General features: G+C 40.2%; 1 protein-coding gene across 1 annotated transcript; it reads left to right on the plus strand.

Annotated features, from left to right (window-relative positions):
* Window positions 1-1,139: 1,139 nt before the first annotated feature.
* Window positions 1,140-8,412, plus strand: ccdc13 (coiled-coil domain containing 13). The gene is made up of 14 exons (XM_031734713.2): window positions 1,140-1,295; window positions 1,606-1,809; window positions 2,905-3,053; window positions 3,154-3,296; window positions 3,385-3,468; window positions 3,566-3,679; window positions 3,793-3,897; window positions 4,059-4,229; window positions 5,100-5,276; window positions 5,518-5,724; window positions 5,836-5,945; window positions 6,500-6,562; window positions 7,623-7,724; window positions 7,865-8,412. Exons 2-13 carry the CDS (start codon window positions 1,622-1,624, stop codon window positions 7,702-7,704), a joined length of 1,593 nt encoding a protein of 530 aa, XP_031590573.2. The 5' UTR covers window positions 1,140-1,295; window positions 1,606-1,621; the 3' UTR covers window positions 7,705-7,724; window positions 7,865-8,412.
* The last annotated feature ends 3,149 nt before the right edge of the window (window positions 8,413-11,561 follow it).

The raw sequence follows: 11,561 nt of genomic DNA on the forward strand, positions 1-11,561 counted from the left end.
AGTGCACAGAGGCCCACTGGTGTTTGAGGAAAGTCAACATGGGGGAGTGGGTGGGTTTGTCCAAGCTACAGGTCTACATTATAATTATCAATTGACAAAATCAGTTCTTTGTATGCAACAATTTCCCCCAAAAAACTCTAAACTACCACTAATACCAAAAGTAACCCAGGGGGTGTTATGAAATGACAGCAGTAACCTCCAGCACACCTCCAGTGTGGGGTTGATAGAAAAAAGTCAGAATTCTGACTTTTTTCTCAGAATTCTGACTTTAATCTCAGAATTCTGATTTTTTTTATCAGAATTCTGGAAAAGAAGAAAAAAAAATGTGCCCACTTTTTTTCCCCCAGTTGCCCTAATCCTCTTCCGTAAGTACCACACTGTCATACCATGATCGGATATGGGTCGCATAGGGTCAAAAAAGTTGGATTTGATGCGCTTTCGCCTGCAGTGTGAACATAGCCTTAGGCTAACTAACTAACTAAATTAAAATTTCCAGTTAAATTTTTTGTAGTGGTGAACAATGTACAATCCACCGGAGGGAGCTGCAGTACAAGTAGCCTCCTTATTTCCCACTACACTGGGAAATAAAAACAAAAGAGCAAAAGAAGAACAAAAACAATGGAAGTTTCGCAAAACCTAGGCTATACTGAACGAATACCTGCACAGTGCCCAATAAGTTTAAGAAGCACTGCAGATGCAGAAGATGCTTTTATCTGTCAATGCAGTTAAAACATTTGTGCCATAGAAAGTCAGACTTTGAATTAACCTCCTAGGACCTGGCGTCCACATATGTGGACATCACATTTTGGGTTATTTAGACCAAAATACTCAATTTTGCTCTACAAGGGCCTGATATCCACTTACGAGGACATTATACTGCTACTGTTCTATCAAAATTTTAAACGAATATCCTCATATGTGGCTCTTATTTTCCTTAAAAACAAAAATAAGGTAAAAAAAAAAAAAATCTGGTAATTCTTTGTTTTTACATTCATTGGGCCCCAATATGCCCAAATATCAAAGAGAAATTAAAAATGCATGTTGTGGAAGAGTTCGGGTCTTAGGAGGTTAAAGGTCACATATCCGGGGCACCATTAAGCCTTTGCGCTACCAGGCTCGCCATTGGTCAGTAAAAAAGCGTCCCCTGGTCTCTATGACTACATTTCTGTTCCCGCGAGATGTTGTTTTAAGGTGAGCAGAGTCCCCGGACGGCAGTTGCTATGGATACAGGAGTTGTCTTCACCTGTGGTGAAGTCTAAAACCAATTTGTTTACACGGACCCGACTAATTAACAGGTGAGATATTTTCTCTTCAACTTAATCTCTCTTAAATGGAACTTTTCGCTTAGGCTCAGAGAATAGTCTTTACGGTACATACGTACGGTTTACGTACTGTAAACGTCGAAGGCATTCTCTCTGGATTCATGGTTTGTTTATCAATGAAAACGTCTTGCCTGACTTAGCTTCTCTGTGAAACAATAACGAAGGCACGGATCATTCTAAAGAACTTTGCTTTTACCTGTGTCACATAAGAAGCACAACACGACATAATAGTTTAAGCCTCAGCATTGATTCGATTATAATATCAACCTTTAACTTTCCAAAGCCATAAATCAGAGATCATGGAGTCTGATGATCAGCTGAACGAACTGCGGCTTCAGTTTCAAGCACTGCAAAATCAGCAGGAAAAAAGGAAACAGGAGAGGAAAAAGGAGAAACAGCCAGACAAGCTCAATGACAGTGGCGGTCAGGATGATTTGGATCTGTCTAACCAAGGTGTTCAGGCAAACTGTGATGCTCCCCAAAACAGGTGAGACTTAAACTGTGGAATTAAATGTTTTTCAAGGTATTTTCCATAAATGTTGCTACATAAACCGTTACGAAGGAATATATATTCCGGACTGGAAATCTTGTCACCTGCATGCAGTCCTGTGAAAAACTAATTGGCTTGCAGCAATAACTTGAAGTAATCGTTTTCTGTATGATGAGTTTTGGCTCACTCTTCCATACAACAGTGCTTTTGTTCTTTGAGTTTTGCAGGGTAGGTCCCATGGCCTGATAAGTCAGGCTGAGGTCTGGACTTTGACTTGATGATTGCAACACATTCTTTTGTTGTTGTTCAGTCAGATTTGCTGCTGTGGTTGAGATCATTGTCCTGTCATTGCATGACCAAATTTCAACCAAGTTTTAGTTTTCAGACAGATGTCCTCACATTTGATTCTAGAATACTTTGGTACTGTATACAGAGAAGCTGATAGTTACTCAGTGACTGCAAAGTGCCCAGGTCCTGTGGCTGCAAAACAAGTCCAAATCACCACCCCTTCACCACAATGTCTGACAGTTGGTATGAGGCGTTTTTGTGCTGATATGCTGTGTTTGGTTTTCACCAAACATGTTGCTGTGCATTATGGTCAAACACATCCACTTTGGTGGACATTGTTCCAGAAGTTTTGTGGTTTGTTGAGATTCAACTTTGCAATGCCATGCCATGTTCTTTTTAGAGAGAAAAGGCTTTCTCTTGGCCTTTCCAAACAAGCCATACTTGTTCAGTCTTTTTCTAATTGTATTGTCATGAACTTCAACATTTAACATGCCAAGTGAGGCCTGTAGATTCTGAGTGTTGCTAAGTCTGTCCTTGGGGTGAATTTGCTGGGACACCCACTTTTTGGAAGATTGTGGCACCTGAATGGTGCTGCCAAAAATTCTGCTTTTCATGGCACTCACACTTTCTGATGATCAGTTAATCACACATGGCTTTCACTAACCCATTTAAAGGTAACCACTAAGGGTGGACTGAATTTTTCACAGGACTGCATAGAATCCCATGAAAACTTTCATTTTCACATGGTTGTAAATAACCATTCTGTCATGTTACATTCATACTCGTTCATTTTGTCTTCCATAGGCTGTTGCACATTCAGAATAAGGCCCTCCTTGACCAATTGAGAGAGCTAAAGGATGAAAATGGTCGGCTCTTCAAACTTCTGAGCGAGAAGGATTTTGAAATTAAGCACCTGAAGAGGAAAAGAGAAGAAGAAAGACTGGCTTTAGCAGGTATAATGTAAATTGTTTTACTCTTTTCTTTTTTTTTTTTGCATTGAGATGTTACAGACATGTGACAGCTTCTTCCTGCTTCATCCACTCATCTGTTTAGGTACTTCAGGCTTGGCAGGAGCTGTAGCTGCCACCAAGATTGTTGAGCTATCCAAGAAGAATAGAGAATTAACTGCTGAAATTGAGCAAGAGAAGATTAAATGTAAGCAAAATGGCAACAGAATCAAAGAGCTTGAAAGAGAGGTAAAGTTTTGCTTTATTTGTATCATTTGAAATAATTTGATGCATGAAAATTTGTCCTTCTCAGAAAAACTGTTGTGACTTTCTGTAGCTGCAGGCCATGCTGGTACACGGTGTACCTGGGCAAAAAGTCGATTCAAAGTCACCAGTTAAGATCTCATCTGAAGAATGTGAGGTAAGGAATAATAACAAAAAGAACATTTTGCTGTAGGGTCCTAACTAAAATAATGGCATCACTGAAAGGATCATTTATAACTTGTTTCCAAAAGCAGGAAAGTGCACTGGTTAAATCTCTGCAGGAAAAATTAGCAACTACCCAACTGAAGGTGACCGAGTACCGCAACCAGGTGCAGTCTGCCAAGCAGGAGTTGAAAATGGCACACAAGGTAGGAGACTAACTTCATTTTCTGTCTTATATGCAATCACTCAAGAAGAATATTTTATATCTGAATGATTTTTCACAAGTGACTTATAGATTCTAAAATATGAACTACTTCAGGTTCTGATTAGTGAGATTGGAGAGGAGGTCAACCTTCAGCAATTACTAAGCTGCCCTGGGAGCTTTAGAGGTCGAGCACAGCAGATACTGGCTCTGCAGACAAGGGTAGGTTCAAAATTGAAGTTTAACTTGATTTTACATAAATGTATTTTAAAGTTAGAACATTATAACCAATAAAGTGCTTTTCAAAATAGTGAGTTCTCAGGAAAGCATAAAAAAAAAACCCTGAATAACTGAACTGATGATGAACAAAACTTGAATAACAGGTACGGGAGCTTGAGCAGCAGCTGAACAAGTCAACACAACAAAGGCAGTCAAGTGTTCTGAGTGGAGAGGAAGAGTTTCTGGGCATGGGTGTTCTTCAGAAAACTCCTCCGCAGGAAAGAAATGTCAACTACATCCGCACTATAGAGAAAGAGAAGAGGGAAGCCCTTGAGGTATGTATAGCCACAACCACAGAGGCCTGCAGACCAACCATCAGTTGCTTGGCGAAAGTGTGTTTTTTACCAATGCCAACCACTTATTAAATGAAAATTTGAATTTCAGAGGTGTATCAAAAGTTCTTATTTCAAACTGACTATGAGAAATGGGTCCATGCATTCATATCAAGCAGGTTAAACTACTGTATTGCTGTAAGAGAGTCCTTACACATATGCTGCAAGTTCAACATTTTATTAGCACTCCAGGACCGAAGTCACAACAGTGGCTCCAAGTTCAATGCAGAATTACATTTAAAATCCTTCTATTAGTTCATAAAGCTCTCAATGGCTTGGCACCCCCAGTACATCTCTGACTTGCGCAGCCTCTTTAACCCAATTAGACCTCTCAGGTCAGCAGGTGCAGATCTTTTGGCTATTCCCAAAATTAGATTTAAGTGTGCTCAGGTGCTTTAGTTACTGTGGTCCTGTTGTTTGGAACAAGCATCCCACTGACTTGAGGTCAATTACAACTGTGTCTACATGCAAAAACAGACTCAAACCATGTTATCCTCACAGGCTTACAGTTAATAATTGTGTGTGTTGACTTGTATTTTATGTCTCTGTGTTTTTAATCACCTTGAGCCAGTGCAAACCTACATAAGTTTTTCCGATTTCATTTCTTATGTTAAGAACACAGACTTTACATGTAATCAAAAAAAGAAACTGCCATTTAGTGGCTGCTGGAGGACACGTGCATGTTGGATTGCAAGAGGGTTGTTGACTGGTCTCTCTGTCTGTTTAACTGGGACTTAGGCAATGATTTTAAATGAACAGAGACATTAAATTGTTAATGCGCTAAGGCCGTTCTCTCCTTCCACAACTGTGCAGAGGCTCTCAGTGGATTATGAGGCACTGTTGAAAGAACACAAAGATGTGAAGCAAAAGCTGGAAGCCTCTAAAGCCAGGAGCAAAACTCTATCTGCTGAAGTCAAAACTCTGAAGCATCAAATATCAACCCTGATGGAGAAGGGGAAACACGATGATGAGTTCGTGGCTGCTTTGATGGTAAGAAATTAGACTCAAGACAAATATCTGGTTCGATTCGTATAGATTCTATCTTTTAATATATGTTAATATATTAATAAGAAAGTAGGCATTGTAAGACTTTAAATAAGGTATCTCATGCATGTGTTGTTAAATACCATGGCAGTTAGTACCAATGCAAAGCAGAGGATATCCTGTGTTGTGTCCATGCTTTACTACTACTGTTCCTATTAAGTTAGCATATCTTTTCTACCTCTGGCAGAAGCAGCAGGCCCAGATGCAAACGGTATTAAAACGACTCAGCCAAAAACAAAACGTACAGAGCAAGGTGATGCAGCAGAGTGTAGGACAACAGCTGAGCAACATACCTTCAGAGCACAGTGCTATCGTCCAGAGATTTAAGGAGATACTTGCTGAGAAAGATGCCATTATCAAAAAACTACAGAAAAGCCAGCAATTCTCTGATAAGGTAATCAAGAAATAATTACCAGGGTTTTTTGTTTTTTGGGGTGTTTTTTTTTGTGCATTCTCCGAGATTCAACATGAGAAGTCTGACCAGCAATTAAACGTGTGTTTATAGGTGTTGAAGAACGATGATGTGCACAGACAGCCCAGCATCAGGATAACAAACTGTACTTCTCCTGTTTCCCCAGAAGAGGGAGACATTACCAATAGAATTCCATCTTCAGGGTACGTGTGCTGGCTTAATATCTGATAATCATTAAAATATGCTTATTGTTAGTTTAGCTTAGTGGGTCCCAATCTGTGGGATATGGATCCATTGCACGTGGTGAGAAATTAAATATTTAAGCAAAAAATTACTTAAGTAAAATTAAGCTGGGAACCTTTTTTTTTGAGGTTTGATAAAGAATTATGACGTGTTGAGTAAGAACTGTTTTAGCTTCATACAACTTTGAGAAACCCTGATTTACCTCTTCAGGACAGATAATTATTGTTCATCTCATCTTCTGTTTTGCACTTGAAACCAGCCTCTGAGGCTGCATTTCTTTGCCCTGTACCTGTGACATGTGCAATGACAATAAAGTTGAATTCTATTCTATTCTATTCTAAGTGTCACACATAGCACTGATATCTCTCGTCTTGTCTAGAAACATAAGACTAAATAATTACCTAAGGTTAACGTTGGGGTGCACTGTTATCAGCGTATTGATGACTGTGATGTTAAACACTTCCGTATTCCTCTGGGATTTCTGTTTACCGCCTTCAAATGTTTTGTTTTTCAGTTCAATTTCTAAATTTGGTCACAAACTGGTGCTGCCAGCTGTGGGAAGTGGCATAGAATTCACGTAAGTTTAATGTGTATCATGTCTGCTTTGTACTGACATGGGCATCACTATGAAATTAGTAAACAAAATGCCTGACTGTGACATGAGCACAGTGATAACCGAAGTCCTCTTTGTGGAGAAGGACTAACCAGCTTGAGAGGTCTGTAGAATAGACTGCAGATGTTCTTTTGTAGTTGTTTTTTTTTTTTCCAATCTGTCGCTCACAGTGTAATTCTGTCAGTGGGACAGGATTTTGAAATGCACATCTTTGTGTGAAAGTATAGATCGAAAAATACCACTTCACCTGAAGGCTTTGATTGATTCCTCCAAAATACCCAAACCAAAAAAATAGATAAAAACGTCAAGCAAGCAGCACAGGTCACGAAATGTCTCCAAAAGCGAGATCGTTTTCATTTTCTTACAGAGGATCCAGATTGCTGTAGCTAACAGCTATCCAGCTTGATCTGGAACGGCATCTTTATGCCACCGCTGCTGGCTCTCTTACTCGTCAAAGATGGTGATGAAGGAGTGCTTTATTGGTGAAAAAAGGCCACTTGAGTCGATACCCATGCGCTGGTTGTTGTTTTTTTTTTTTTTTGCCAAATGAAGTGGTCGGATGATTCACGCAAATGTTCTTTCTTCACATTTCAAGTTTGCACTTTTGCGTACTGCACAAAACTAAAGTAGCCACTTTTATTTTCTTGTCAGTGTAAAAATTAAATGCTATAATGCTGCACAACTAAAATGTTAAATCAGTTTGTATATTTCCATCCCAAGATTACAAACACAGGGAGGCTATTTCTGCTGGTGTTTGTTCATTTTATTTATGCAGTGCACACCACAGTAATGACTGTGGTGTGCACTAATGAGAGTGTGGTGGTTTATTTTACAGTTTTCAATTTAACGTCGGAAATTTAATGGTGCAAAAATGAAACTTTTATATAAAATTACGCATATTTATCAAGCTAATAGCTTGTCTGAGTAAGTATAATCTATATTTGTCACTCCAAAGCTGTGTCTATTAAGAAGAATTCCATTGCATTAACTCTAATGCAATCCAACATTTGTCTGAATCTTCTAGAGAGAAAGTGATGAGCCACACATGTTTGGAGGCACAAGTACCAAGAGGAGCACCACACGCCAGTGATCCTGGAGGAGTTTGAGAGGACAAAATTAGATTAAAGTAAGCACTGTGCATGCAGCATGGCTAGGACTGATATGCCAAGGCTCACTGACAGCATGATGTGACAATATCAAGATTTTCTTCTTCTCTTTTTTTTTTTTCAATTTCCCCCTTATCTTTCTTGCTCGTGGCTATCACAGCTCTGTCGGCAGGAGCAGAGTCCCTGAGCACCATGGAGTCTCTGAGCAACAGGAACTGTCCACAGACAAACCTGAACAGACTGTCCAGCAGTCCAGCTGGCATTTGTAAACACTTTATTTCTAACTTTGACAACACTGCCTTAAACTGGTTCTGGTTCAAGAGTTTTCTTTCTCCAACCATAAGATTTAACCAGATGACAGAAATAATGATGTGCGGCAGTAGACACGCTACAGACAGCAGTGCTCGTTCTGCCCGTCACATCGGGGTTGAGCGGAGATGTTCATGTTGTTCTTGTATGTTGTCTCTTGGCTGGTCATTCAGCTGGAGGAAACGCGGGCGCTGAGGGCATCCCTAAAGAGCACTCTCCACCATGACCTGCAGCTTTCAGTGACGTGATGAGACAAGTCAGGCATGTTTTCCTGGAGGCTCTGTGACAGCACAGACAAGACACTAACCAGGGGAACTGGCTGGTCCCTGCTCAGCCTCACTTCCAGCTGAGCCCTACCTTCTCCTGTCACATGTGACAAACAGCAGCCTGCAGGAGAAAGAAAAAAAAAAAACTCTCCTCTTCAGCCACACAAACATTATATGCATCTCTGACTTTCTCTCTATTTGAGCCCCGAAAGACAGTTTGTGACGTAAGGTCGGGTGACCTCGGTTTAACGACTTAAGTACCTTGAGTAGAATAGCTTTCAACTTAACCCTGATGGCATCAGACAAGTGTCCCGAGTGATTGCAGGAGCGGTCGGCACTGATAAGACGTCTCCCCGTGGTTTCACATCTCGTCTGCTCGCTGTTTTATAAATGTCACTGTCACATTTTATTAAATATATGTTTGTCTTTCCTCGGCTGGTAACCTTAAATGCATTACAGGTATCGAGACCAATGCTGTCTGTTTTCAAAGCAAATATTTTCTGTAAACCAAAGAAACATCCAAATTAATCAGTGAAAAGGAACCGAACCCTCACCAAATATTTTCGATACATTGTTTACCTTCATGGCGATGACTTTGGTTGATTTTTTTTCTTTCTTTTTTTTAAGGTTTTTTTTGGCTCCATACAGTTGTAAATAAATGTGCGACAGGCCAGGCTAAATAGTAATCACCGCAGTTAAGTTCCCAAAACGTTTCAATATTCCTATTAAATATTAACGCTAATCATTTCTGACTTGAAACCAGTTTTGTGGGAATAGCGGTTGAAAATAACTGCAAACTCAAGCTGCACAAACTCCCACTGTAGTCCTCTATACATTCCCCAGAGCAGGTCACACATGTACAGTATATGGCTCTTAATCCAAAGGTTGTCTGGATATGCCCAGTGGGAGTGGCCCTTACATTCATACTAACATCCGAGTTATTTTCTTCCGATGTAGCCAAAAGGGTTTCAGCAGAACATCCCCCCCTTTCCTCCCTCTCCACATCACGCTTAATTTAAAACCATGGCTGAGTTAGTGTGCTGCTTCAAATACCGCACTATGTCTTCCAGGACCCTGTGGGAGATTGGCAGGTCCCCATTGGACTGAGCGAGAAAGTGCCACAAGACAAAAATATCAGAGTTTGGACATGATGAAGAAAGCCTTTATGCTCAGAGTAACAAAAAACAGCTTGTGTTTGAATACCTCCTGGATGGAAGGTGAGGCGCTCTTTAATGCAACAGAGTGAGACGTGTCACCGTAAGAGCAAGATGAGAGACGAGCAGATGAAGATTGCCAGATACGTATCAAGTGAGGAAATGTGCGTCAGAAAGGGTGTTGATGGAGCAAATGCTTGTCACGGTCCCTAACTGCGTCTGATTGCCAGGAAAGCGTTCAACTTCATATGGGTTTTTTTTGGGGGGGGGGGTCATTTTCGAACTTTGCCACAAAACTGTACTTTATATGAAGCCAGCGTTTGAGCATTTTGTCAAACCTGTAATCGTATTTAATTTTAACGCAGTGCATGACTGCAAGAGGGACATCATTTCCATCCTTTTTCTGTGAGCTTTTCTTTTTCAGACATGTTATACTGAAGTTTCAGTTGACCTAATATCAGGGATTAATGTGACTACTCATGTTGACTTCAGTTATTTAAGAGTGTCATCACTTTCAAATAAATTACACCTCGCCAGACAATTTTATTATTGTTTTATGTAGCTGTATTACGCAGAAAGGTGTAGATTTATTCCAAAATGCCCAATAACCCACCAAACCAAACACAAACTTATGTAAACACAGCATACGTAAACAGCCTCACCTATTTGTCATTCCAAGTTTGAATGACTCCTTTCTCCATCCTTCTCCTCAGAGGTATTCCCTCGTTCTGGACCAATGCTTCCTGCAGACCATTGACTGCATCCAGAAACTAAAGTAAATAGTGCAGCTGTGAACGCAGAGGTTAAAGTTAGCCATCAGTATATGAGGGATCTGTGAACTTTGCTCAGGCCAGAAAACGGTTTGGACCTCTATGCATCCATTCATCTCCCAGTCCCTCTCATTTACATGTAATGGAAAGAAAATAAACAGCAGGGTCCTAATGTGCTCATTTACAGTAAGTAGAATTAAAGTAATGAGTTTTTATCTTTTCCAGGTGGCGGTGAGGGAAAGGGTAAAGATCAAACAACAACACTGAAACTGATTTTAAAAATCAGGTGCGGAGGTGTTCACTACAGCCTTCTGAGGCTCGTGAGCAGATCACCTGAGCATGATACTCATTTGTGCCTCTTGCACCCATATTTCAAACTTTTTGAGTCTTTTTTTGTTCATTTTCAAACTCCTTCCTTTGCTTCCTTTATGTACAGTGCAGTGAGTCAATACTGCGTGAGCCCTGTAGTAATTTCAGTTTACTCAAATATGTTTAAATACAAGTAGCATCACTAGATGGCAGTGTGGTCAGTCAAGTACAGTGCTTGATGGCGACTCCTATGTTTTGATCTGAAGCCAAAAATGAAATTAAATGGATCCTGCAGGATTGATGTGACACTAACAGCAAATATGTGCATTATCAGTTCATACAGCAGAGTTTAATTGCCGTTATTGTGACACAGTTGTCATATAATCATTGATTTTTCCAGCTTTTGGAGTTGATAAAAAGGATGAACACAGTTATAATACAGAATTATTAATACTGGGGACTAAACCAGCTGTGATGTTTTGGTTGAGATACTTGAGAGGACAACACACTGATTCTGGATCAGAGGGACTGCTTACAAAAATGCTGTCTTATGACAAACTGTAGCTCCTCACACTCTGTGCTCTAAGTGCTCTGTCATTGAAGGCTGTGTTCCCCCCCTCCCCAGTCGCTTTAGTAACCCAGTGTCGTTCTCGACTCATGGCTCTTCCGCATCTAATCCTCCCGGCAATTTTCTCACTCTAAATTGAATTGCTCACCATGTTGTATCAAAATTGGAAATAATCAATTTCTTCTGGAACCACTCCACCTTATATCTGATGATGGTCACGGGAAATAAAAAAGGATAAAAAAGCTTCTTTGTTTTTATTCAGTATTATTTGCCCAACTGCTTTTGAACACGCTTGTAAAACTATTGTTGTCAGTGAAGAAAGAGATGCAGTGTATGTATTTTTTATGAAGAAACCAAAATGCTAATGCCATCATGTTCATGATAACTGGGCAGCAGTGGCCGTTTGTTTCTGTCCATTTGTTTCGTCATATGTATGCATCACCACTGGTGCAGATATCCTTTATGTTCCTGCAAGCAGACT

Source organism: Oreochromis aureus, linkage group 18, assembly GCF_013358895.1.
Source record: "Oreochromis aureus strain Israel breed Guangdong linkage group 18, ZZ_aureus, whole genome shotgun sequence".
Taxonomy (NCBI): Eukaryota; Metazoa; Chordata; class Actinopteri; order Cichliformes; family Cichlidae; genus Oreochromis; species Oreochromis aureus.